Source organism: Hemitrygon akajei, unplaced genomic scaffold (genome assembly GCF_048418815.1).
Source record: "Hemitrygon akajei unplaced genomic scaffold, sHemAka1.3 Scf000073, whole genome shotgun sequence".
Taxonomy (NCBI): Eukaryota; Metazoa; Chordata; class Chondrichthyes; order Myliobatiformes; family Dasyatidae; genus Hemitrygon; species Hemitrygon akajei.
The window spans coordinates 2,450,719-2,476,663 of NW_027331959.1; the positions used below are offsets into that span (position 1 = coordinate 2,450,719).

At 44.8% G+C, this 25,945-nt stretch overlaps 1 protein-coding gene across 2 annotated transcripts in view; it reads left to right on the top strand.

The window, feature by feature from the left end:
- The first annotated feature begins 5,114 nt into the window (after positions 1-5,114).
- The window catches only part of LOC140722253 (NACHT, LRR and PYD domains-containing protein 3-like), a 39,199-nt gene continuing 18,368 nt past the window's right edge, over positions 5,115-25,945 (top strand). The window contains exons 1-5 of one of the 2 annotated variants that reach the window (XM_073037042.1): positions 5,115-5,253; positions 7,659-7,820; positions 21,342-21,489; positions 22,915-23,081; positions 24,917-25,088. In XM_073037042.1, coding sequence (XP_072893143.1) covers positions 22,920-23,081; positions 24,917-25,088 — 334 coding nt within the window. In that variant the 5' untranslated portion in view covers positions 5,115-5,253; positions 7,659-7,820; positions 21,342-21,489; positions 22,915-22,919. The remainder of the gene's footprint in view (positions 5,254-7,658; positions 7,821-21,341; positions 21,490-22,914; positions 23,082-24,916; positions 25,089-25,945) is intronic. The other variant, XM_073037043.1, reaches the window with a different exon arrangement.

The window sequence follows — 25,945 nt, forward strand, 5'->3', positions numbered from 1 at the left end:
TTAATGTCTGAACTATCACTATACTTTTGTGGAGCTCTGGAATTCATATATTTCTTTCATCTTGCTTTAGTGCTTAACATTATAAGAAGCTCTATTTATATAGAAATATGTCACACCCAATTTGTGTACCTGCTCATCACATGAATGGGGCGAGGAAGGTGCCCAGTACATGAAATGAGCAGGTGGACAATTAGGTGGGACATAAGAGGAGCGATTGATAAGTTCGTGGCCTAAGGTGGAAGGAGTCAATTTTACAAAACCTAGCAATTTTCAATTATCTGAAACAGAAATACTGCAAAAGTTATTAACTACAAACTTTCTGCATAATCAAAGAGTTGAACTGCACGTACATGTACCGAGAGATGTATACCTTTAGGCCTTCTAACCTAGGCCACGAACTTATCAATCACCGCTCGTACAGCTCCAGCACGTAAAAAAGTTTGCACTGCACCCCTGCTCCAGCCGTCCGGCAAAGCGCGGGCCTGGCCCTTTCCCAATACAACCGGCCCCTGATTTACACAAACCTACCCCGGGTTCAGCCCCCCACTCACCCCCGCCCGAACACCAGCAACCGATACACGCACACGGCACCGCGCATGCGTTTAGCAGAAGGTTTGTGGCAGCGCCACCCGCGGCCGGAGGTCTGCACATCGCCGCAGGTGGCTGGAGGTCCATACAGCGCCACTTGTGCCGGAGGTCCATACAGAGCCATCAGGTTGTTGGGAGGCTACCCCGATGGAATATAAGGAGTTGATCCTGAACCCCGAGGATGGCCTCATCTTGCCACAAGGAGGCGATGGGTTGACACATCGGAACGGGAATGGGAATCGGAATGAAAATGTTTGGACACCGGGAAGTCCCGCTGGCAGCGGACAGTTCAAAGGTCAGTTTATTATCAAAGCAGGTATCCATAAACAACTCTTGCGTTTTATTTTCTTCTCCAGAGAACCACAAAACAAAGAATGAGCATGAAAGTCGTTCAGAGAGAAAAATCAAACTCCCACCCCACCCCCGCATCAAAAAGAACGGCATCCCGATCATCAACCCCCAAAACAAACCCCTCCCGCACAAAAAGGAACGATAACATCGATCCGCGCCCCCCCAAAAAAAACAACCCTACCCCGCACAACTGCGGAGGAGCCGGTGTCACCAGTGTTGAAGCGGGCGCCTCGGGAGCAGCGGACACAGCAGGCGACCCCGGAAGATTCACAGGTGAAGTGTCACCTTACCTGGAAGGATGTTTGGACAACGGAGAGAGTTCGGCCGTCCGGCCCTTTCACTGTGACACCCCGAACTCCACATCAAATCCGTCCAAAAGAATCTGGGCGAACTTTAATGACCAATAAATATAATTCCTCTCAGCGATTAACTGTCTGAATGATTCCCTGGCTTTAAAGAGGAAGGGGTGTCTATGGTCCACATTGTCAGGGTGTTGAGTTTACCAGGAGACAAAGACTGCAGGGACAAGAGGTTTTCTGTTGACTGTGTGTGGACCCCACTGGCAATTCTGGTGTTGTGATCCGAATCGAGACAAACACCACGCTGCCCACTCCACCAACAACACGGCACAGCCGGACACATAACAGGGAACTTTACATCTCACAACACTGGATTCAGTGATGAAACCCGTGATTAATGTTGTTGTCCCACCGAAATCATCAGAAACGTCCACTTATGTGTTTTTTTTGTGTGTGTTAGTAAGCTTTATTTTATCCCATTTGAAGTCAGATATAACCTGAATGGAGGAGGGTACAGTCCACTGTAATGCCTTAAGTGGACACTAAAATACGTAATAATTCTCTTTGTAGTCTCAATATTCCTCCATACAAAATGCAATGTTAATTTACCATGGATGTAAAAATAGCCCATGGCTACGGGAAAGAGTGCCTCAATAATATACTTACTTAAACCAATGACAGCTTCCACAGTGACTGGTGACAGTTACACAAAGTAAACTGCAGAGCTGCTGCTATTTAGTGAAATTTATTCACAATTAGTAAAAGTGAAGGCAGCGTCTTTATCAGCACAACGGAGACTGATACAGGAAAAGGCACTGTGATGATCTTTGCAGAGTGGAGCACATTGAACTTTCTGGTGGCACAGGAGAAATCAGCTTCGCTGAAAAATATGGTGACACTGTATAAGACTACTGCTGATCTCCAACAGCGATAATTTCTTCTGTCACAAAAAAATTCAACAACCTCTTCCTCACAATCATCGACGTTACTGTCCAGATCGTCAGTGTCAACACCTCCACGGAGCTCTAAACGTTGGAGGAGTTGGAGGAGCCAGACGAAGATTTCAGTGATCCCGAAGGCTTCGTGGATGATCTCTCCGACGAGGAATTGCTGGGTGATATTTTAAATGATCAACCTCGAGAAGCTGATGGAACAGATTCTGTTATTGTTGTGGATAATGTACCACAAGTTGGACCAGATCGGCTGGAGAAACTTCAAAATGTTATCCAGAAGATCTTTTTCTAAGTTTCGGGAAATTACAAATGAATTTTACCCAGAAACAGATGGGAAGCATAAAGGGTATATTTTCTTGGAATACAGTTCACCAGCTCTTGGTGTGGATGCTGTAAAAATGCTGACGGTTACAAATTAGACAAACAACATACATTTGTTGTTCAAAACACAAAATGCTGACAGAACTGAGCAGGCCAGACAGCATCTATGGGAGGAGGTAGTGATGACGTTTCGGGTCGAAACCCTTCATCGGGAGAGAAGTAACATGGGATGGTCGAGGGGGGGATAAGAAGTGGGGGGTGGGATGAAGTAGAGAGCTGGGAAGTGATAGGCTGGAGGGAAATGGGCTAGGGGGAAGGTGGAGAATTATGGAAAATAAAAAAGAAAGAAAGGTAGGGCTGGTGGGCGATTATAGTGAGGGGGAAAAGAGAGAGAAAGAGAACCAGACTAAAATTATAGATAAGGATGGGGTAAGGGGGCAGGGGTATCGACGGAGGTCTGTGAGTTGAATGTTCATGTCGGCAGGTAGGAGGCTACCTAGGCGGGAGTAAAGGTATTGCTCCATCAACCTGCGTGTGGCCTCATCTTGACGGTAGAGGAGACCATGGAGAGACATGTCGGAGTGGGAGTGGTCTGTGGAATTGAAGTGTGTGGCCACAGGGAGATCACGCCACTGCTGGAGGACCGAGCGCCGGTGTTCGACGAAACGATCTCCCAGTCTGCGGCGGGTCTCCCCAGTGTATAAATGGCCACATTGGGAGCACCGGATACAGTATATCACCCCAGTTGACTCGCAGGTGAAGTGGTTCCTCACCTGAAAGGACTGTCTGAGGCCTGGAATGGTGGTGAGGGAAGAAGTGTGGGGACAGGTGTAGCACTTCTTCCGTTTGCAGGCATAAGTGCCTGGAGCGAGGTCGGTGGGGAGGGATGGGGGGGGGGGGGATGAATGGACAAGGGAGTCGCATAGGGAGCGATTCCTGCGGAAAGCCGAGAGTTGGGTGGTGGTGGAGGGCAAGATGTGTCTGGTGCTAGGATCATTTGGTACATTTGGTGCTAATCGCTTAACAGACTTTGGATAATAGAGATGATTGGGAAATTCCAGAGAAACAGCCTTTCAAAGATTTTGGGAATCTTCGATACTGGATAGAGGATCCAGACTGCAGAGACCAATGCAATATTATCTGTAAATCCGGAGACAGACCACAAGCTATCTTGTGGAATTATATAAAAGAACTAGTAATCATTGAAGAGCATGCGCGCTGGACAGTAGCCTATGTTTGTTGGTCTCCAAAGGCACATACTTAGCAACAGTCCATTTATGTGTTTTAAATGTGAGCGCTCCACCCACAGGTGACGTCATACTGGCGCACCCATGCGCCTGACTTCACATTTGGGCTCCCCACATCGGGATCAGCCCTCACGTCATCCACGCGCTGGTGAGCTCGAGCTTTATCGGTTTAACGGCTGAGCTACTAATCACGTGACCAGCCCGTTTCCCTCCCCCCCCCCCAACCGCTGACAGCCGACGCAGCAGGAGCACCGTTATTGCCATTGGCGCGCAGGAAGGTCAATCGCTGGTTACACCCAATAGAGGAGCGGACCAGCGGAGAGGGCGTTATCCCCGCTGAGTTCGTCTCCCGCTCCCTCAGAGCGGAACGAATCTCAAAGTAAATGTCCCGCTTTTTGAGTTATTTCCATATCCTTCCGACGGAAGTTGGAACGTTTGTGAAGCGTTTCCTGCGGCCGGACTCTGATGTATCGCTGAGAGGTAGGAGGAGACCGCTCGGCCCGTCGGTTTGATGCTGGTTCCCCGAGGTAGGGTGGGGTATTTTATTGAAAGCATAAAGATGGTGTGAGAGGGGGCGGACAGGACGTTTGTCCCTATCCCCACCGGGGATATGTCATCTGTGGAAATATCTGATCTCACTGTGGTATGAGCAGAGGGATTCACCACATTGGGGGGCAAACACATGCAGACTGTTGACCTGCAAGCGGGGCCAATGGTCCGGGAAAAGTGACAATTATTTGGGATTTGTTGAGACTGTACCTGGAATATGGTGTAAAATCCCGCTCCCCGTACTAACACGGGTTATACAGACCAAAGAATAAACTGCCCGAGGAACTCAGTGGGTTGGGCAGCATCTGTGGAGGGAAATGGACCGTCAACATTTCGGGCCGATACCCTCCCTCTGGACTGAGAGTGGACGGGAAATAGTCAGAGAAAAGAGGTGAGGGGTGGAGATGGGGCAAGAGCTGGGGAGTGAGAGTTGATCCAGCTGAGGGGAGAGGTGGGAAGTTGGAAATAGTGACGGGGTGGGATGTGAGTGGTTGGGGCAACACGGGGCTGCAGAAGATGGAAATTAGTTCCATGATCGAGGAAATGAGGATCGGGCAGAAACATGTGTCTGAGATGGGAGAGTTGTGAATGTGAAATAATGTGAGAAATGCGGCCGATGGTTCGGCCAGCGTGTGAGGGGCGAGGAACAATCACCGGGTCACGTGGGAGACCCTCGCCGTCACGTGATTCTCTTTTACCGCAGATCGGCTACATCTGCGGGTTTGACTCCGAAGCCCCGCCCCGGTCTGATGACGCAATAAGTATAGTGCGCATGCTCACAGCCCCGGATGGGCAGCGATTTTTTTTTCCCCGTTCTTGTTGAAGAGGGTCCGGAGCGGCGGATCGTCTACGGGATCCGGATCGGAAGTGAGTCCGCGCCCCCTCAGTCGGGGAGCCGGGGGTTCGGATCATTCTCTGCGGAGCGAGACCGACAAGATCCATGCGGTGAGTACTGTATCCCGAGCGATGTTGTACAGTCCGGTTAAATTTCCCGAACTCGCGGTCTCACCCCGTTTCCTGGACAGAACCTGCCGGAGTCGGTCCGGGTTGTGAGACCTTCACACCCAACCTGGGGATACTTTCCATGGTGTTTGATAAAAGATAGTTCGGAGAGAAGGGTAAATGCCAAAGTTCCTGTTGTTCTATCATTGTGATTTTAGTATGTACTGTTAATTCAGTATCTGTGTATTGCTGGAGGACGATCAGTGATCCCTTCTCCAACCTGGTTCTATTTGCTGCCACCCTGCCCAGCTTGTTCAATCTCTGTCCAGTCTCCCAACCCCACCACCTCGATGATAAATATCAATATTTATAATATTCTTCTACCGTTGTCTTCATTGTGAAGTACTTTGCTTTACTGAGTTATTTCTGAAATCAATGTTTGTTAACTGAACTACCAGAGGATTTATTTAATGCAGAATGAGGAAGGATAAAGACAGTCACCACAATTTTAGTTTCAACGTTACCAAATGGCCGCTGTGTTAATCTTTTCCAGACAGAGACTCTCAGCGTTCAAAGTTGAGTCTGATATTTCCTTTTTTGGTCATGGTTGGAGAGGCAATTTCCTTGTTGTCAGGAACAGCCACAGGTTCTGCAGGGAGTGGCGCACATTTTTATCGCGCTCTGGTTAGTGGCCTCGGGAGCAGATGGAAGAGTTTGATAGTGGGGTGGGGAGGATGTTGTGAGCATTGACTGTATTAACCCTGTGTTGGAATGAAGAAAAAACTAATGAATATGGGACTTACATTTATGAAACTTTGTTCAGGCTGTCACAAACATCGTGTAATCAGTCAATCATTGTGCATCATTTAAATTAAAAAGAGAAAATGCTGGAAACGTTCAGCAGATCGGGCAGCATCAGGTCTGATACTGGATCTTCCACAGTTTCTCATTCCACAGATCCAATCTGATGTACCGAGTTTCCAGCATTTAATTTCAATTTGAAATGAAAAGCCTGTTATTCCTGTTAGACTACAGGAAATGCTATGGCCAATTGTGCTGGGCAAGATCTCCTTTAACAATATGATAAAATGTGTTCAGTTTAGCTGCTGGAGACAATGTGAAACGTATCTATGCCTGCTGGTGACCCACACCCAGGTTTTCCAGCCCAATATCTGGCCCAGTCAAAGGATGCTCAGGTTCCCATTCTACCATAGGGTGATGCGGGAGTGTTAACTTTTGAACTCTGAACGGCTGACACACTGTGGCATGTTACCACAGTGCTGACAATGTTACCAGCATGCTGACACACATGTGGCAATGAGGAGTCCTGGGAAAATTGGTGCTTGGCCTATTTATCCTGGGATGTAGACTCTGGGAATATGAATGTCAGTATTTGGGATTTGCCCAGGTCAGCACTTCTGTAGATGGGACTGAATGTTCCTCCTTCCACAGTGAATCAGGTCCTGGGCTGCTGGACATTGGTTGTGGGGAAATCCCTGATGTGGGGATGATGTAAAAGGATTCTCGGGTCGTTAAGTGGCACATTCAGCTGTGTGACCCTGTAATAGATTTTGACCCTGCTGAAATGGATCTGGGGATCGAGCTGCTCAGGCTTATGAGGTGTTGAGTGAGTATTTCTGGTCTGGGATCAGATGTTTGTTTCTGGAGTTCCTTTGGAGGCAATGACTGCTAATCTGAGGAGAGAATGAGTTCCTATACCATCGCTTACATGAAGAGGAGGCCATTAAATGTTTGCAGCAGTAGAATTGGACACGGGTTCAGTGTTCAAAGTGTGATTGGAAATTTCCCCTCACTGTCACCTGCATGTTAGTCAATAGTCCTGGACCTGTGCTCAATGCAGTTCAGAAGGACAGTTTAAGGAAACCTACCGAATGCTGAAAAGACTGGAGCATGGAGCAGACCTCTCCAGTAGATGGAGGGTCTGGGATCTGAGAGCACTGTCTCAGAATAAAGCAGCATCCCTTTAAAACTGAAATGAGGAGAATATCTTAAGTAAAGGGTGGCTGATCTGTGGAATTTGGGTATATTTATGGCAGAGATTAATATATATATGTGTGATTGTTCCAGGTAGCTTCAGGGTTACATGAGGAAGGCAGGAATATGGTATTGGAATAATAATCAGCCATGGTTGAGTGCTGGAGCAGGCTCGATGGATAAAATCACCTAGTTCTGTTCCTGTGTCTTATATCTTACCATGACTGAGTGATGACTCCTTCCTATCCCATATCAGGTTTTGTGACGTGTCAGGGACAAGTTTTGTTCATTCAGATCATTATATTTGTCTTAATGTTTAAATTTCAGTGAGTTTTATTTTTTAGGAACATTGAGCAGTAATGTTTGGTTCTCCTTTTTATCGTTAATATGCTTCATTATCTTTCATTTTAAAGTTAGACCTGTGGTGAGAGGAATAAAAACCCACAACTGGAAGCGAATCACAACTGAAGATGAGGGAACAGCAACAAGTGAACCTGCCCGAGGACTGAGAGCACCGACTGGAGAGAAACCCTTCTGTCTCAGGGTTTCCAGTGATTCAGTCAGGAGCAAGTTTGGTGAGTCTCATTTACTCAGACACTGGTCCTTTAGATATTACATACCTACACAAAGGAAGGTAGGAAGTAACTGGAGTTAAGTCTGTCAGACCCAATTACGATCACTCCAGGTCTGGTGATGTGCTATCAGTATCCCAGCTCTTTAAAGTCACTCACATTCCCTCAGTGTTTGCTCATTTCAAGGTCTTGCATCTTCTGAAGTGGCTCTTCTGAGTGGGGAGATGGAAACAAAAGGGCGAGCTTATACTTAATATCTTTTAAAAAAAATGTAATTATTTGAACTTACTTACTGCAAACTTGCTTGACCTTTTCCACTTGGAGTGATGGAGAAGTAGGGGTGAGCGATAGAGGTGTATAAAATGATGAGAGGCATTGATCATGTGGATAGCCAGAGGCTTTTTCCCAGGGCTGAAATGACTGACACGAGTGGGCATAGTTTTAATGTGCTTGGAAGTAGACAGAGGAGGGATGTCAGGGGAGTTTTTCCACACAGAGTGGTGGGTGTGGAATGCATTGCTGGCGTCGGTGTTGGAGGTGGACACAATAGGGTACTTTAAGAGACTTTTAGATAGGTACATGGAGCTCAGAAAAACAGTGTTATGCAGTTGGGTAATTCTAGACAGCTTCTAGAGTAGGTTACAAGGTCAGCCGAAGATTGTGAGCTGAAGGGCCTGTAATGTGCCGTGGATTTCTATGTTCCATGTTCAGATTTACTACCTATACCCTACATGATTGATGACAAGTAACAATCGGTGTAACCATGGGGATCATCATTAGGCAGTGGCCTCAAGTCCAGTAAACAGCCTCTCACCATCACCCTCTGTTTCCTGCCATGCAGCAGTTTCCAGACACTGGGGCTCTGTCACAAACACGATGTTCAGGAAGATCATTCAATAATTAACGTGAAAAAAGAATTGTTGCTTCCTGAAAGGTCACGTGTCCTGTCTGATTCATTGGACCAACTCTTCCCTTGCTTACAACTTAATTTATCCTGGGACCCATCCTTCTGGGTCACGCTGCGTCGCTGCACCCACACCCCCAACCTCCCTCCACCCCGCCAATGTGCCCACAGCCTTTCCACCATTTACCCCACAGCTGCACACGTAGACTGATCCTCATCAGCCACATCCTCCCTCCCAACTTGGGGAACCACAACTAACTGGTTGGGAGCTACCAGTCTCGGCTCGAGCACAAAACTAAACCCAGAGCCGCAAGACCAGCCAGACTGGACTCTCCAGCTGTCCAGCTCGGTCCCAGCCCACTTCCACTGCAGGCGACGCTCAATTTATGCAAACCCAGGATCAGCCCCTTCCTGACCACTGCGTGAACAGGAAAACTGCCGACATCAGTTGGAGTCGGCACTCTGCTGCGATTTGCAGGGGCTCCCTGTGGCATCTTCGGAGGTCGGAAGGACAACACAGAGAATTTGACTGACACGTCCTTTCAATGTGACACCCCTGAACTCCACATCAACTCCATCCAACTATATCTGCGTGAACTTCACTGACCAACAAATATAGCTCCTCTCAGCGATCAGCTGTTTGAATGATACACTGCAGCCAAATCCGGTTTACATCAGTAAAACCAATCTTTATGAAATTAGTAAACAACAGGATACTGCACTGACTGACCCACCCCAAGCAAGGTCACCCTGGAAAGTCTTCCCCAGAAACATTTGGGGTTTTGTGACCCAACACGAGAAAAAGGCCACGCTGCCCACTCCACCAACAACAATGGCAAATCCGGGCACATAGCAGGGGAGTTTACATGACACAACACTGGATTCAGTGATGACATCTGTTATGTTTCTTTCGCTGTCCCCGTGAAATCATTAAAAACACCCAGTAAACAGCTTTTGAAATTAAGTACTCACCCAGACGTGACGTCACTCTGCGCCCCCACATGCCTGACGTTACATGTGGGTTCCCCACACCAGGAACTGACGCCACTCTGCACCCCCACACGCCTGATGATACCTGTGGGGTCCCCACACTGAGATCTGATGTCACACTGCATTGCCACATGCCTGATATCACGTGTTGGTTCCCCACACCAGGATCTGATGTCACTCTATGCCCCCACATGACTGATGTCACGTGTGAGTTCCCCACACCGGTGTCTGACGTCACTCTGCGCCGCCACATGCCTGATACCACGTGTGGGTTCCATACACCTGTGTCTGACGTCACGTGTGCAGTTCCACACACCACACTGGCGCTGAGATGGTTGAATTTTACTGGCTGAGGTAACAATTACCTGAACCACCCAGCACACCCTACTGTCAACAGAGGAGTTACTCTCTTCCCATTGGTGAGAATCGACGTCAATCACTGGTTACACCCACTAACAGAGATGGGCCAGCTGAGAGGGCATTACCTCCACTGAGGCCGTCCCCTGCTCCCGAGCTGAACTCCCCGTCAAAGTGGAACAAACCTCAAAGTAGATGTCCAGCTTTTGAAATTATTTCCATTTCCTTCCACGGGAAGTTGGTTGCATTTGTGAAGTGACTTCTGCGGCCAGAGTATAAGGGATTGGTAGGAGGAGATGGCTCAGCCTATTGGCTTGATGCAGGCTTCTTGCAGAGTGAGTGATCCGGCAGAAAGACGTGGGTGAGGGATTTTACTGAGCAGACCAAATTCAACATTTCCAAGTCTGCTCTTGAAAAAAAAATTATATTTGTAGATTGTTATTGACACAAAATGTATATCTATGATTATTGACACAACATATATATTTGTATATTGTTAGTGACATAAAACTTGAATTTCTATGTTGATAATGTCACAGAATTGTAAAAGTTATGTACAATGTGTTTTCTGAATGTACTTGCCGGTGATGCTTTTGCAAGTCAGTGTTTCTCTGTATTGTATCTTCCTGTGCATGCGCACTTGTTAATAAATTCAAGAGGACCTGAGACAACTCTGAGATTTGATTAGTGATAATCATCTTGGCATCTTGGTAGGTCAATTATAAAGTTAAATACAAGACCCCTAACAGTGTCGATGAGTAGAGGGATCTTGGAATCCCAAGTTCATCGCTCCCGCAAAGTGGCTACACAGATTGACAGTGTGGTTAAGAAGACAAATGACATGCTTGCCTCTATTAGTCATATATTGCATTCAAAATTCAAGAAGTTATGTTACAGCTTCATAAAATTTGAGTGAGGTCACATCTGGAGGATTTCATACAGTTCTAGTTGCCTCATTCCAGGAGGGATGTCAATGGCCCTGGAGAGGGCGCAGAAAAGCTTTACCAGGATATTGCCTGGATTCCAAGGCACGAGCGGTAACGAGAAGTTGGACAAACTTGGGTTGTTTTCTCTGGACTCACACAGGCTGGGGTGAGACGATGGAGATTCAGAAGGTTACAAGATGCATAGATAGAGAGGACAGAAAATAACTTTTTACCTGGGGTAGAAATGTCTAAATCAAGGTACATACATTTAAATTGAGAGGGGGTAGTTTGAAAGGACATGTGAAGGGCAAGTGTTTTTTTTACAGAGTGATGGGTTGCTGGAATCTGCTGCCTGGGGTGATGGTAGTGGCAGATACATTGGGGACTTTTCAGAGATGTTTAGTCAAGTCAAGACACTTTTATTGTCATTTCGACCATAACTGCTGGTACAGTGGATAGTAGAAATGAGACAACGTTTTTCAGGACCATGGTGTTACATGACACAGTACTGTACAAAAACTAGACTGAACTACGTGAATAAGAAACAACACGGAGAAAGCAAAACTAGACTACCGACCTACACAGGACTGCATAAAGTGCATAAAAACAGTGCAGGCATTACAGTAAATAATAAACAGGACAATAGGGCAAGGTGTCAGTCCAGGCTCTGGGTATAGAGGAATCTGATAGCTTTGGGGAAGAAACTGTTACATAGTCTGGTTGTGAGAGCCCAAATGCTTCGGAGCCTTTTCCCAGATGGCAGGAGAGAGAAGAGATTGTATGATGGGTGTGTGAGGCCCTTCATAATGCTGTTTCCTTTTTGGATGCAGCGCGTAGTGTAAAAGTCCGTGATGGCGGGAAGATGATCTCAGCTGACCTCACTATCCTCTGCAGGGTCTTGCGATCCCTGATGTGACAATTTCCGAACATGAATGTGAGGGAAAATTGGGTAGGCAGAAGGGATTAGTTTAGTTGGCAATTTGATTAATTGAATAGTTTGAGCACAACATTGTGGGCTGAAGGGCCTGTTCCTGTGCTGTGCTGTTCTATGTTCTGTGTCTCTTGTCGAAAGGTTTAGGGGATATGGAGGCAAAATAAGTGAATGGGAACAACAGGTCAGCCGGAGCCCAATCTGGGAAATGTGAGATGAGCCACTTCTGTAGGACAAACCGAAATCCTGAGTGTGATTAAAGGGAGATGGACTGAGGTGCAGTGAGTAGGGAGGGAGCTCAAAGGTACATTGTATTTATTGTAAGAGTTACTGGGTATAAGAATGAAAATCACTTTTAACAATTATTTGGGATTTGTTGAGATTGTACCGGAATATGGTATAAAATCCCGCTCCCCATACTAACACGGGTTATACAGACCAAAGAACAAACTGCCGGAGGGTCTGAATCATCTGTTGGACAGTAATGGGAATCGAATCCCTATCTCTGTGACCTTGGGGGTACAGGATGGGACGTGGAAGATACAGAGAGAAAAATTGAAAATGTAGCTGGTTTAAATTTGAAATGTGGAAAACATGGCAGGTGTATCAGGCAGCGTTTGAGGAGCGAGGAGAAGAGTCACTGATTTAAATGAAAGACCCTGTAACCTGTTTCCTGCTCCCATTTGAACGCAGATCGGCAGCATCTGCAGGTTTGTTTCTGAAGCCCTGCCCCCGCTCTATGAAGCATGATCACATTGTGCGTGCTCAGTTCCGGGACGGACAATGATTTCTTATGGATGGATGCGGCGGATCATTTGTGGGGCTGGGGTCAGGAGAGTGACCTCACAGCCTGGGGTGGGCAGTCGGGGGAAAGATCATTCTCTGTGGGGCGAGACCAATGAGATCCCGAAGGTGAGAATTGAGGCTAGTCCCTAGCGATGTTGGGAAGCGATTCCCGTTGTTTTCCCTGAACAGCCAGCCTCCCACCGATTCCTGTACAGAACCTGCTGGATGGTCCGGGATGTGGGCCTTCACATCGAAGCGCCTGAAATGAGCCGTTGCTCAACCCCTGGTGCTGTGGTCCTAGGAGCGGATGAAGTGGTGAGGCCGGGACTGAACCCATCCGTTGAGATGTATCCTGGGAACTTTATCTCCATCACCTGACCCAGTATTGGATCCAAACTTCACTTGTTTTGATACCTGGGTTGAAGTGCGGGAAGTGGAGAAGATACGGGTGAGGGCATCTTTGATGAAGCCAGAAGGGAAACCACGATCCTGAAAGAAAGAGGACATTTGAGAAGTCCTGGAATGGTAAACCTGATCCTGGGAGCAGATGCGGCAGAGACGGAGGAACTGGGAATAGGGTATGGCATTTTTGCATTGGGTGGGAAGAGGTACGGTCAAGATAGTTATGGGAGTCAGTGGGTTTGTAGAAGATGTCAGTGGAGTCTGTCTCTGGAGATGGAGACCGAGTGATCAAGAAAGGGGAGCGAAGTGTCCAAGATGGTCCAAGTGAATTTGAGTGCTGGGTGAAAGTTAGAAGCAAAGTTAATGAAATTGACGAGCTCAGCATGGGTGCAGGAAGCAGCACCAATGTAGTCATCGATGTAGCGGAGGAAAAGTTAGGGAGTGGTGCCAGTATAGATTTGGAGCATAGACTGTTCCACATAACCCACAAAGAGGGTTCAACCTCTGTCCAGTCTGTATCCGACCACCTCAATGATATATATCAACCATCTTGTCCAACCTCTGTCCAGTCTGTATCCCACCACCTCAACGATATATATCAACCATCTTGTTCAATCTATGTCCAGCCCGTATCCCACAACCTCAATGACGTATATCAACCTCTGTCCAGCCTGTATCCCACCACCTCAATTATATATATCAACCATCTTGTACAACCTCTGTCCAGTCTGTATCCCACCACCTCAACGGGTCAGGCAGCATCTATATAAAGGAATAAACAGTTGACATGAGATGTTTAGATAGATACATGGATGGCAGAGGTATGAAACGCTATGGTCTGTATGCAGGTGGATGGGACCATGGCACGAACTGGATGGGCTAACCGTACTGTGTCTGTGCACAACAATATTTCCTGTCCACTCTATCTATGCCTTTCATAATCTTATAAACCTCTATCAGATCCTCCCTCAGTGCCCGCTGCTCCAAGGAGAACAACCCAAGATTTCCACTAAAAACTGGATAACGTTTGAATCCATTCTGACAAAAGGTTGGGAAACCAAATTGTTAACCGTGTTCTTCTCCCCACAGCAGTTCCTTACCTGCTGAGCGTTTCTATAATTCCACTTTTTCTTCATTACATTCACCCCGGAACACTTTAAGTCTGCTGGAAATGGATCAGGGCACCAGCGCTCGCTTTGTGAAAGATAGGAGAACAGTAAAGAAACCAGAGCTTTTCCCCAGTACATTACCCTGGTACCAATTGTCCTGTTATTCCTGGAAATGTGTTCAGTACAACTTTTGCTAACAAGGTTCACAAGAAAAAGCTGAGGGATTATAACTTTTATGCATGAGGAGCATCTGATGGCCCTGGGCCTTTGCTCAGTGGATTTCAGAGGGATGGTGGTGGGTTGGGGGGGGGGGGGTGATTATTTACACCAACTGGATACCGACAAGCCTGTACGTAATTGGAATGGAGACGATGTCTCGATTAGGCGGACAATCTGATCTGAGAGTGCAGAGTCAGGATAAAGAAGTTTCAGTTTAAACTGAGACGAGAGCAATTACTTCAGCCAAGTGTAGGTTGATCTGTGGAATTTGATGCCACAGAGGGTTTTGGAGGCTCTCGTTGGATATATTCACGTTCTGGATTGCTAAATGGGTCGTGTATTAGTGAAGGGAAGCAAGAGTACGGTGTTGGAAAAATAATCCTCCATGATTGATTATGGAGCAGACTAAATGACCGAATGACCTAATTACCACATCAATAACTTCTCTATTTCCAGTTATATTTCTTATCTTTTCTATCCACTTTGTGAAGCATTCCCAATGATTCTTGACATATGCATGATCATTAAACCTTTCAACTGGTTGAATCCACTTCCCTGCTGCAAGGAGGATTGATGGTCTGACAGGGAATAGAGAAGACAACAGATACAAAATGCAGACTTTTTGGAAAGGGAATAGACCAGCCATGATTGAGTCACCTCCTCACCACGACCATTTCCCAATTTCCCTTGATCCAAGTTTTGTTCATTGAGCGGTTATATATTGGTAAAAAAGCCCCCTCACTGTTCTAGAAATACTTCGAACCCAGCTTTATTGTTTCTGTTCTCAACGCGTCAGGCCGAATTGCTTTTCCTGTATCCTTGTCAAACTTCAGAAGTCCAATGTCATGCTGTTCAATCACTTCTGGTATGACAGTTAGAAGCTCTTTGACTCCATCCAATTTACTAGGTTCAGGTTCATCAGGTTTAATCTCGTCAAGTAAACTCTCATCAATACACTCAATATCACAACCACCACCATCGACATCCCCTCTTGTCATGTCCATGTCCTCTGTGGCAGCCTCACTCTTAATCTCGTCATACTCGGATTTATCTGACTTGACTTCCTACTCGACTTGTGACGCATTTGTACTTGATCCACCTTCGGATTCTAACAAACAGTCACAGATTGAGAAGAAAAAGCAGAAGTGGCGTGATATCTTGACGAGAATCCGTCACCGCATAAAATTCCTTGTGACTCAGAACCTGGCTTTGTGAGGACACAGGGAGTCACTTCATCTAGACGATGACTCCAATGCGGAAAATCTCCTTTGCTTACTGAAACTATTTGCCATCTTAAACGCTGTCATAACTGAACAGCTCACTCATTTGGAAAGTCACCCTGGATCCACATCTTATCTCTCACGGGGTGTCCAGAACAAATTCATCCTCATGATGGCATTCACTGTTCCCAGAGTTTACTGAGAAGCATTCGTAAATCCAAGTACTATGGTCTTATGTTCGACTCGATTCCTGATCAGGCGTACCGTGAGCAGATGTCGGATGTAGTGAGGTATGTGGAAGTTGATATTGAGAGCAAAACAATCTGTGTTAGAGAGTCCTTCCTTGGTTTTAACCAGATAAGCCAGAAGGATGCTGAGAGCTTAGTTGAAGACATCTTGAAACAGCTAGAGAAGGGCAAAATTATCAGTCACAGTGCTATGACAACGTTGCTGTGATGGCTGGACACAGAAGTGGTGTTCATCAAAGAATAAGTGAGAAAAACAACCTGGCAGTGTTTGTAAATTGCGACAATCACTAACTCAACTTTGTGGGTGTTCATGCAGCCAAGCATGGAATCTGTGTGGAATGAGCTTCCAGTAGAAGTGGTAAAAGCAGGTTCGGTATTGTCATTTAAAGTAAAATTGGATAGGCATGTGGACAGGAAAGGAATGGAGAGTTATGGGCAGAGTGCGGGCCACTGGGACTAGGTGTGTGTAAGCGTCGGCACGGACTAGAAGGGCCACGATGGCCTGTTTCCGTGCTGTAATTGCTATATGGTTAAGCAGGATACAATGATTGTCACGATTTTTGGAAAAATCGAAGCTCTCTACGTGTTTTCCTCCCGTTAACACAGCGCCGGGAAAAACTCAAAAAGGCAGTGTCTGTGGTTGTTGAGTCGGTGTCCGAAATCAGGTGGAGCGCAAGGACAGAAGCAGTGAAGCCGGTCAACAAGTATCTAGAGGAGATACTTCAAATTCTCCAGGACACGATAGAGAATGAAAACGAGACCAGTGGAACAAGAAGGGACACAAGGCAGCTGCACGACTGCATGTTGAGTTACGATTTTCTGATTTTGTAAGGAATTTGGAACAAAGTACTCATTCGCATTGAACATATTCAGGCTGCAGGATCCTAACTTGAACTTCCATGATGCTGCCCTGGATTTGGAAGCCCACCGAGATCATTTTTATGATGAAAGAGAAGTGTTGGTCAATCAGTCACTCGGAAAAGGAGTCGGTCTCTGTCAAGAAAGGAATATTAAGTTCAAAGACGTCAATTACGAAAGAAATGAATGGCTGATGAGAACACGAGCGATGCTGGGTTAACAGCTAAGGATGAAATGGAAAGGGTCATGAAGGGAACACTGGAGGGTCTTCACAGAGAAATAAACGAAAGGGTCACTCGTCTGCACGACACTGACGCCAATTTTGGGTTCCTTCTCGATGTCCAGGGACTGTGTTACGTCGCAGACAGTAATGACCTAAAGAAGAAGTGTGAAAATTTGGGCAAATTGTACAGCTCTGATGTTGATGGAGAGCAGCTATAAGAAGAAATTTTGGATTGCAGTATGTTGCTATCAAGGCGGGTCAACGTGAAAATATCAATACCTGAAGAGCTTCTCGAGTTTATGGTTCAGTCTGGAGATGAGAGCGCTTCCCAAACCTTCGCATTGCTATTCAGATAATGCTAACCATCACAGTTTTCATTTCCAGCTGTGAGAGATCATTTGGCAAGTTAAAATTAATACTTTCATATTTGATAGCCTCCATGGGTCAAGGCAGACTCTGTGCTCTACATTTCGGCTGAATGTAGAAAGAACAAGAAACTGAAAAATCTGACTTTGATCTCATCATAGACCAATTGCCATCAGTGAAAGCAAGGAAGGTGCAGTTACAATTTTAATGTAGTGCGATTGTTTTTTTTTATTAATGATTAACTCACTTTTTGAGGAAGGGGTATCTGTGGTCCACATTGTCATTGTGTTAAGTTTCCCAAGTGCCGAAGACCGCATGGTCAGGAGGCCGGGAGCCAGAGACTGCATGGTTCAGTTTACATCCATAAAACTACTGTTTATAAAAATTTTAAACAACGAGCCTGTGTTGACTGCAGCCATTCCATCCCAAAGCAGATCACCTGGACAGTCCACACCTCTGATGACGCATTGATCACATTGTTCATGATCACATTCCCGGATGGGCAGTGGTTTCCTTTGCATTCTTTGTTGAAGCAGTTCGGCGGCCAATCAGAAGGCCCTCTGCCCCGGGGCTGCATCACTCACTGCGGGACGAAGAGAAAAAGTTCCTATTAGTGAGTATTGAGACCAGTCCCCAGTAAGGTGGTCTGATGCTGGGCAGTGATTCCGTTAACTCACCCGAACTGCTGGGCTCGCCCCGCTTCCTGGACGGAACCTCCTGATATAAGCTGCCGCCTAGCCGCTATTGTTCCGCTCCTTGGGAGGCGCGAAGATGAGCTGGTGATGCCGGGACCACATCCATCTTTCATCTTTCGCCTACTTGGACAAGGCAGTGAGATCCACATCTGTCACGTCCTCTCATTGTGGGCGGGCAATATACTTTTCTTATGTCTATTTCACTGTTCCGACCTGCCAATGTTTCTGGGTGTATGACCCATTTATGTGAAAATTAAGCCTTATCTGTTTATCCGAACTTCACAAAAATCTGTCCCCCTCAGTTAAGTGCCCTCCAGAATTTCTGAAGCAGCAACCCAGTCAGTCTAATATTCCTACACAAATAAAATGGGGAATCAGTTTATCAAATGTATTTAAATATTGCACTGCTTATTTAAATTAACATGTATATTTATTGAAGTCACTTTTTTTCATTTACTATTATGTATTACATTGTATTGCTGCCATAAAGACAACACAATTCGTGACATTTGCCGGTAATATTAAACCTGATTCTGAAATTGTCAGGGGAGAGCCACCCTTCCGTCACGCGATCACAGTTGACCGCAGGACTGCGGCATCTTTGGGATTGTTTCCGATGCTCCACCCACCGCTCTGCCTTACTGAGGCAGTGGAAAGTATAGTCTGAGTCCATGGTGTGGAGGTTTGTTTCTATGATGTCCTCAGCTGTGTCCACAGTTCTCTGCAGTTCATTGCAGTCACGTGCAGGGCAGTAGCCACACAAAGTCTTTAGAGATCTGGATGGGATACCTTCTACGATAAAATTTGGTGAGGGTCAAATGGTGTATGCCAAGGTTGGTGCTATTTGTTCTATCTTTGTCATTTTATGATCTTTTATACAGTAGTATGTACTATTATTTCACTATCTGTGTATTGCTGGAGGATCATCAGAAATTGTCCTTAATCCCTTCTCCCTCCTGGTTCAACAATCTTTCTCCTACTGCTGTATTCATTATGAAGTATTTTGCCTCACTGAGTTATTTCTGAAATTGGTATTGGTTTCTTGGAGATACAGGAGGATATATTGAATACAGCATGAGGTAGGGTGAAGAAAGCTATTACAGCTTTAGTTTTGACGTTACTAAATGGCCGCAGTGTTAATCTTGTCAGGCGGATACTCTCAGCATTTAAAGTTGAGTCTGTTACTTCCTGTTTTGGATATGTTTGGAGAGCCAATTTCTCCTTTGCCAGGAATAGCCCACAGGGTCTGCAGGGAGCGGAGCACATTTTTCTCTCTCATGTCACTTCCCCTCCATGAGAGCAAATGGCCTCAGGAGTAGATGTAACAGATTGATAGTGGAGTGGGGAGGATGTTGTGAGCATTGACTGTATCGACTGTTTTAACCCTGTATTTGAATGAAGAGGAAACTAATGATGTGGGTATTACAACTTTGTTCAGGCCATCACACATGATGGCATGCACATGACCTGTGGTCACGGCATGAGCAACTTTGTTCAGGCTGTCACAAACATCTTGTAATCAGTAAATAGGTTTGCATCATTTAAACTAAGAAGAGAAAATGCTGGAAACCTTCAGCAGATCGGGCAGCATCTGGGACAGTCCCAGGAAATGCGGTGATAACAAACTGTGCTGGGCAAGACGTCATTTAACAATGAGATAATGATAAAATGTAAACACAAAGAAATCTGCAGATAATAAAACATGTTCAGTTTAGCTGCTGGAGACTGTGAAACGTATCCCTGGTATCCAGTGACTCACAGCCAGGTTTTCCAGCCTGATCTCTGGCCCAGTCAGAGATCATCAGGTTCCCGTTCTGCCATAGGCTGATGTTGGAGTGTTAGTTTTTGAACTTTGAATGGCCAGGACACTGCAGCATGTTACAAGCAACAAGGGAGTCCTGGGAGAGTTGGTGCTTGGGCTATTAACCTGGGATGTAGACTCCGGGCGTATGGTACTTTTGTCATTTGGGATTTGACCAGGTCGGTACTTCACCAGATGGGGATCGATGTTCCTCCTTACACAATGATTCAGAAGTCTGGGGCTGCTGGATATAGGCCGTGGGGAAATCGCTGATTACACCACTTACTGTGCGACTTGGAGACGATGTGCGTGGTTTCCAGGGTCAGTAAGTGACAGGTTCAGCTGTGTGATCCTGAGAGGCTGGGGTCTGGGAAATCACAGATTTTGCCCGGGTGAAGTGGACCCGGGAATTAATCTGCCTGGGTGTATGAGGTGGTGAGCGAGTATTTCTGAGTCTGGGATCAATATTTTTTTTTTTCTCTCTGGAGTTCCTTTATAAGCAATAAATGCTAATCAGAGAAGAGAATAAATTCCTATTCCATCACTCACAGGGTCATTAAATGTTTGAAGCAGTAGAATTGGACCCAATGGCTCCGTGTTCAAACTCTGTGTGAAAATTCCCCCTCCCTATTGCCTGTCTGTCGCTGGAAATCAAACAGAAACTCAAGATGCTGGGGATCGGCAGTAAAAACCTGAAAATATTTGAAATCAATCTGACGAACGATTGTGACCCCGAATCGTTAAATTTGTTCCTCTCCCCACAGCTGTTCCTTATCTGCTGAGTGATGCTGGCGATTCCAGTGTCTTTTTTACTGCGTACATTCTGGAATGGTTTAAAACTCCTGAAAGTAGACCTGTGCTCACGCAGTCGTTAAGTGACAGTTCGTAGGACAGTAACAAAACCTCAACTTTTCCAAATAAAGTATCCTGGTACCAATCTGCCTGTTATTCATGGAAAAGTCTTCAGTACAGTTGTTGCTACCAAGGTTCACATAACTCATCTCAGGAATGATCGGATTAATGTATGAGGAGCATTTGATGGTTCTGGTCCTGTGCTGAATGGAGTTCAGAGGGACGGTGAAGGAGAGGTGGTTAGGTAAACCTACCGAATGCTGAAAAGCCTGGATACAGTAGATATGGAGAGGATGTTTCCATTAGACGGAGAGTCTGTGATCTGACAGCACAGTCTCAGAATAAAGGCACTACCCTTTAAAACTGAGATGAGAAAAAATGGTGGAGCAGACTCGATGGACAGAATCAACTAATTCTGTTCTTCTGTCTTCCTTCTTACCACGACTGAACAATGACTCCTTCAATTCCCATATAAGGCTCTATACCGTGTCAGGGACAATTACAGGTTTGTTCACTGAGATCATTATATTTGTCTTCAACATTTAAATTTCGGTGAATTTTGTTTTTAGGAACATTGAGCAGTAAGACTCTTTTTGGTATTTTTAACGTGCTTCGTACTCTCTTTGGTTAAATTTAGACCTGCGGGGAGAGATTTATTGGACGAAGAGCCCACAACTGTAAACAAACCACCACTGAAAACGAGGGAAGAGCAACAAGTGAAACAGCCAGAGAACTGAGAGAAGCAATTGGAGTGAACCATCCTGATTCAGTCAGGAGAAAGTTTGGTGAGTCTTATTTTCCCAAACACTGGTTCTTTAGCAAATTTGCAGGATAATTTACAGTGTACAATTGACCTCCCAACAAGCGCATCTTTGGGCAGTGGCAGGATACCTCTGTGGTCACAGGGGAAATGTACAAAATCCTTACAGGCAGCAGTGAGAACTGAATCCAGGTAGTAATGCTGTAATGCTTGAACTGCACTAAGAGTTTTCTTCTCTGAGAGGAATGCATGGGTAACATCTTGTTTGTCCCAAAATGGAAAGATTCATCAGCGTTATTCACAGACGTAATTGAAACTCATGCATTGAGTATACTCGTAAAGCAGGTACACCTGTTGGTTTTGCTGGGACGATAGCAGAGGTGCTTAATATTTGTGAGCTAGAAGTAATAGAAGGAAAACACATTCAAGTTAAAGAAGCAAACTTAAATCCTCAATAAAGCAACCCAAACAGAAAACAGGGAAGAACAGAAAAAAAAAACAGACAATAAAATTATCAGGAGGGAAATGTTCTTGATCTGTTTAAGGCAAAATTGGACCCGTCAGTTTAACGATTGCACAGTGTGGTGCCAACTCAGTAATCAATCCCATGGGGACAATGAATACTGGATCAAAAATTGAACATTTTCTCTGTTACATTTATTATATTTTCTCATTCTTTCCTAACTTTCTTAGTGTCTCAGCAATAAAGGACGACATGTTTCCTATTCCGTCACAAGCCCACCTCTCACTTATTCTATTCGTGCTATTTTACCATCACTGCTTTCCTTATTTATCTCCTCTTGACTGCTGTCCCATTCGCACCACACAATGCTGCATTACTTCCAATCTCTCTTGTGTGGATCTATTGCTCCATCTCTAGCTGTCTCTCCTCTCCAATGCAAACTTTCTAATTCCTTTCTGCACTACTTCCACCCTTGCAGCAGCCTGCCCCTTTCTCTTCAATCCTTATTTGACTCCGAAATAATCTTTCTCCCATTTTCCTTCCAAATTCTCACTTCTCCCAATCTTTTCAGCATGGTGTGTCCAAGCACTCTATTCTCACTTCAGCCTCTGGTTCCTTTCCTGCCTGTTCATATACACTTCTTGTCATTCATTCTCACCCAAGTCGCTCCAAACTCTGAAAGAAGTAGTACTACTGTGATGCATTCTTCATGATTGCATCAAAGGTTTGGGCCAAAGACGTGTTCTTGGAGATGTTGCCATTGAACATTAGCTGAGTTTCCCCAATTCGAATGTCTGAATATGGACAAGCAGGCAGAAAGATTGGACAGGTATTTGTCAGATGTGGACAGATATATTTGACATGTTTTGAATTATAATAAATGTTGAAACAGGGAAAGAAAGTTAACATGTAAAATTTAAGGGATAAAGTGCATGCCGAGATCAAATGTTCAGAATTCGTTTGATTTTCTTTACCATTTATTCACAGCCTCTATGTCTGCAATCACCGAGCTTTTGAAAAATTGGGATGATTATCAACTGTTCCAGTTGTTAGAATTTTACCGAGAGAGATTGGAACAGGCAATTGAAGAAGAGGTGGAAGGAGTCAGTTTCATGCTAACTTACAAGGGCCATATCAATGGGCAAGAACATCAGGTGAGTGGAGAAAATGGCGGACATAATGAATATAAGCCTGGTAGCATGACAGGACAGAACAGCAACTAAACCACTTAATATGGAAAGAGAAAATGAAAAATGGAGAAGAAATGAATAAACAGAAGATGCACTGAATCTGAAACTGCATTAGATGAATGCAAAAGATAATCCCAGTGATCTACTGATCAAGGAGCCCAAGAGTGTTTAATATGTAATTTATGGTGGTTTGAAATAAAATGTAGTAAAAGATGCAGGGCCGGTAGGAAGAGATATGACACTTCCAGAGCATTAAGTGAGAAATGCACGATCAATCACCCATCAGCTCGAGGATCACCATGAGACCTAATGCATCATTTCAGAAACAAACGTCAATGATTTCACTACATTGCACAGATGCTGCTCTGTCAGCTCCTGCAGATGACTTGGCATTCCCAATACACCATGCTCTGTCTCCAGAATGGAAAGAAAAATGTGATTTGACTTCCATGCATACACTGGGGAGAAAAGTTCAGTTGGGTCTTCCACAGCAACAGCATGTCTATACTGAGTGTTACTTATGCTCAACACTACCAACCTCCATGGGAAACCCATCGCTTTTTTTGCTTTTGAATAAAGTGACTACTTCTGTTTTCAGGCATGCCAAGTCTTTGATTCAACCACCCTTTGAAAGAGAACTGCATGTATTTCTGTGAGCAAACAAAAGTGCCTTAAAGTTCATAGCTTTTACTTTATGTAGGGAACTCAATTTGTTAAATGCATCAGCCAAAACATTCTCATTGCACTCACCATTCATAAACAATCAAATACGAGAGGTGATTGATAAATTTGTGGCCTAAGGTAGAAGAAATCAATTTTAGAAACCTAGCACATTTATGTTTCAACAGAATCCCCACCTATATTTACACACTTAGTCCAGCGGTCGTGGAGCACACGGATCCCTTCTTTGTAGAAGACGGCGTCTTTGACCTCCTGATAAGCTTGTGGCCTAAGGTAGAAGGAGTTGAGGTATACCGCACTTGTTACATGTCTGTGAAGCTCAAAACTTTGAGTGATTATGCAAAAATGTTGAAGTTAATAACTCATCCCCTTCTACCTTAGACCACGAACCTATCAATTAACCCTGCTGTGGACCACTCTGGAGGTCCAAGACGCCGACTTCTGCAAAGAAGGGATCCGTATGCTCCACGACCGCTGGACTAAGTGTGTAAATGTAGGAGGGGACTATGTTGAAAAGTAACCGTGCTAGGTTTTCTAAAATTGACTCCTTCTGCCTTAGGTTACGAACTTATCAATCACCCCTGATAAAGTTGCTATGTCACTAAAACTGAACATGCAAAAATATAATGTGCAATTTGATGTTGGAAGCAGTATTTTGAAAATATGCCTCATGAACAATTATACATTCAATGAAGAAAATACAGTAATTTCAGTGTTGAGTTCAAAATGTTTAAAATTAAAGCTGATGAATTTTCTGCCAATGAAAAGTATTTCCCTATGCATTGCTATTGATGTTCACTCTATTCCAGCAAACAGTCTAGTTGTGCCATAATACGTACTGAATGGCAGGACAAACTGATCACGTTAAAATTCACCACTTCTCGACGTGCAATATTTCCGATTACTGACGGTCTTCCATGTATTTTTTTGTGTGTTCTCATGGTTGACGATTTTCTTAGAGCTAGAAAATATTATCAATATTTGATAATCGATAAGTACTTGTCCAGTGTGTTTTTTTCAGTGCAGGCAATATCTTCGAACCGCCATCTCTGGTCCATTAACTGATGGCATGACTCTTTCACTCTGCTCCTCATTGTGCGTATTGCTGTTCGTTACAGGAAGTCGTTAAGATCAGGGAGAAAGGAAATCGGGTGGACAGTTCAAAACTCCTCCTGAGCATTCTGATAGCGAAGAACCCTCGTACCCATAGGCTGATATGGAAATCTTTCTTGAAAATGCATTGCATTTTACCAAAATTGGAGGCACTACAGAAGGAAATGCAAGAACTCGGTACGGTAATTTTCATATTTTTCATTGTTTGCCATCATCAGTGGGGCAATTGCTCAAAGGAATTATTTTATCAAGAACACATAGTATTTCGATTGATAGTATCAGGATTCAGCATGGCTTTGTGGTGGAAATTCCTGCTGGCCGAATCATATGACGTGTTTCCATGCAGTAACCAGGAAGATAGATGACAGTAAGGCAGTGGATTTTGTCTGCATGGACTTCAAGACGTTTGACAAGTTCCTGCATGGTAGTTTAGTCCTGGAGCTAAACTGCTATAGACTGAAGGATAAGCTATTTGCTTGGATTCAGTGTTAGCTTGGAGGTAAGAAGCAGATGTTGGTGAATCAAGGTTGTCTTTTGTAATCGAAGGCAACCACTAATCTTGTGCCATGGCGATTGTGCAAGGCTTGATCAGAACATTTGCGAATGACAGAAAATTGAGAGAGGTTCTTTTTTATAGTAAATAAGGTATTCCCTGATTAGAGAGAGATGTTGGTCAATTAGAGAACTAAGCTTATGAGTGGTAAATATATGTCAATATAAATATAAGGAAAAATATTTTGGAGAGTCCAAGTAGTGTGGGGCTTGTAATATCAATGGGAAATTTCTCTGCAGCGAACCAGAAATATGGAATTGGAGCAGTGAATCATTGCACAGTTATACAGTGGCATGCCAAAGTTTGGGCACCCATGGTCAAAATTTCTGTTACAGTGAATAGCTAACCGAGTAAAAGATTACCTGATTTCCAAAAGGCATAAAGTTAACGATGACAGATTTCTTTAATATTTAAGCAAGAAAAGTTTTTGTTTATCTCCATCATTTACAAGTTCTAAATAACAAACAATGGAAAAGGGCCC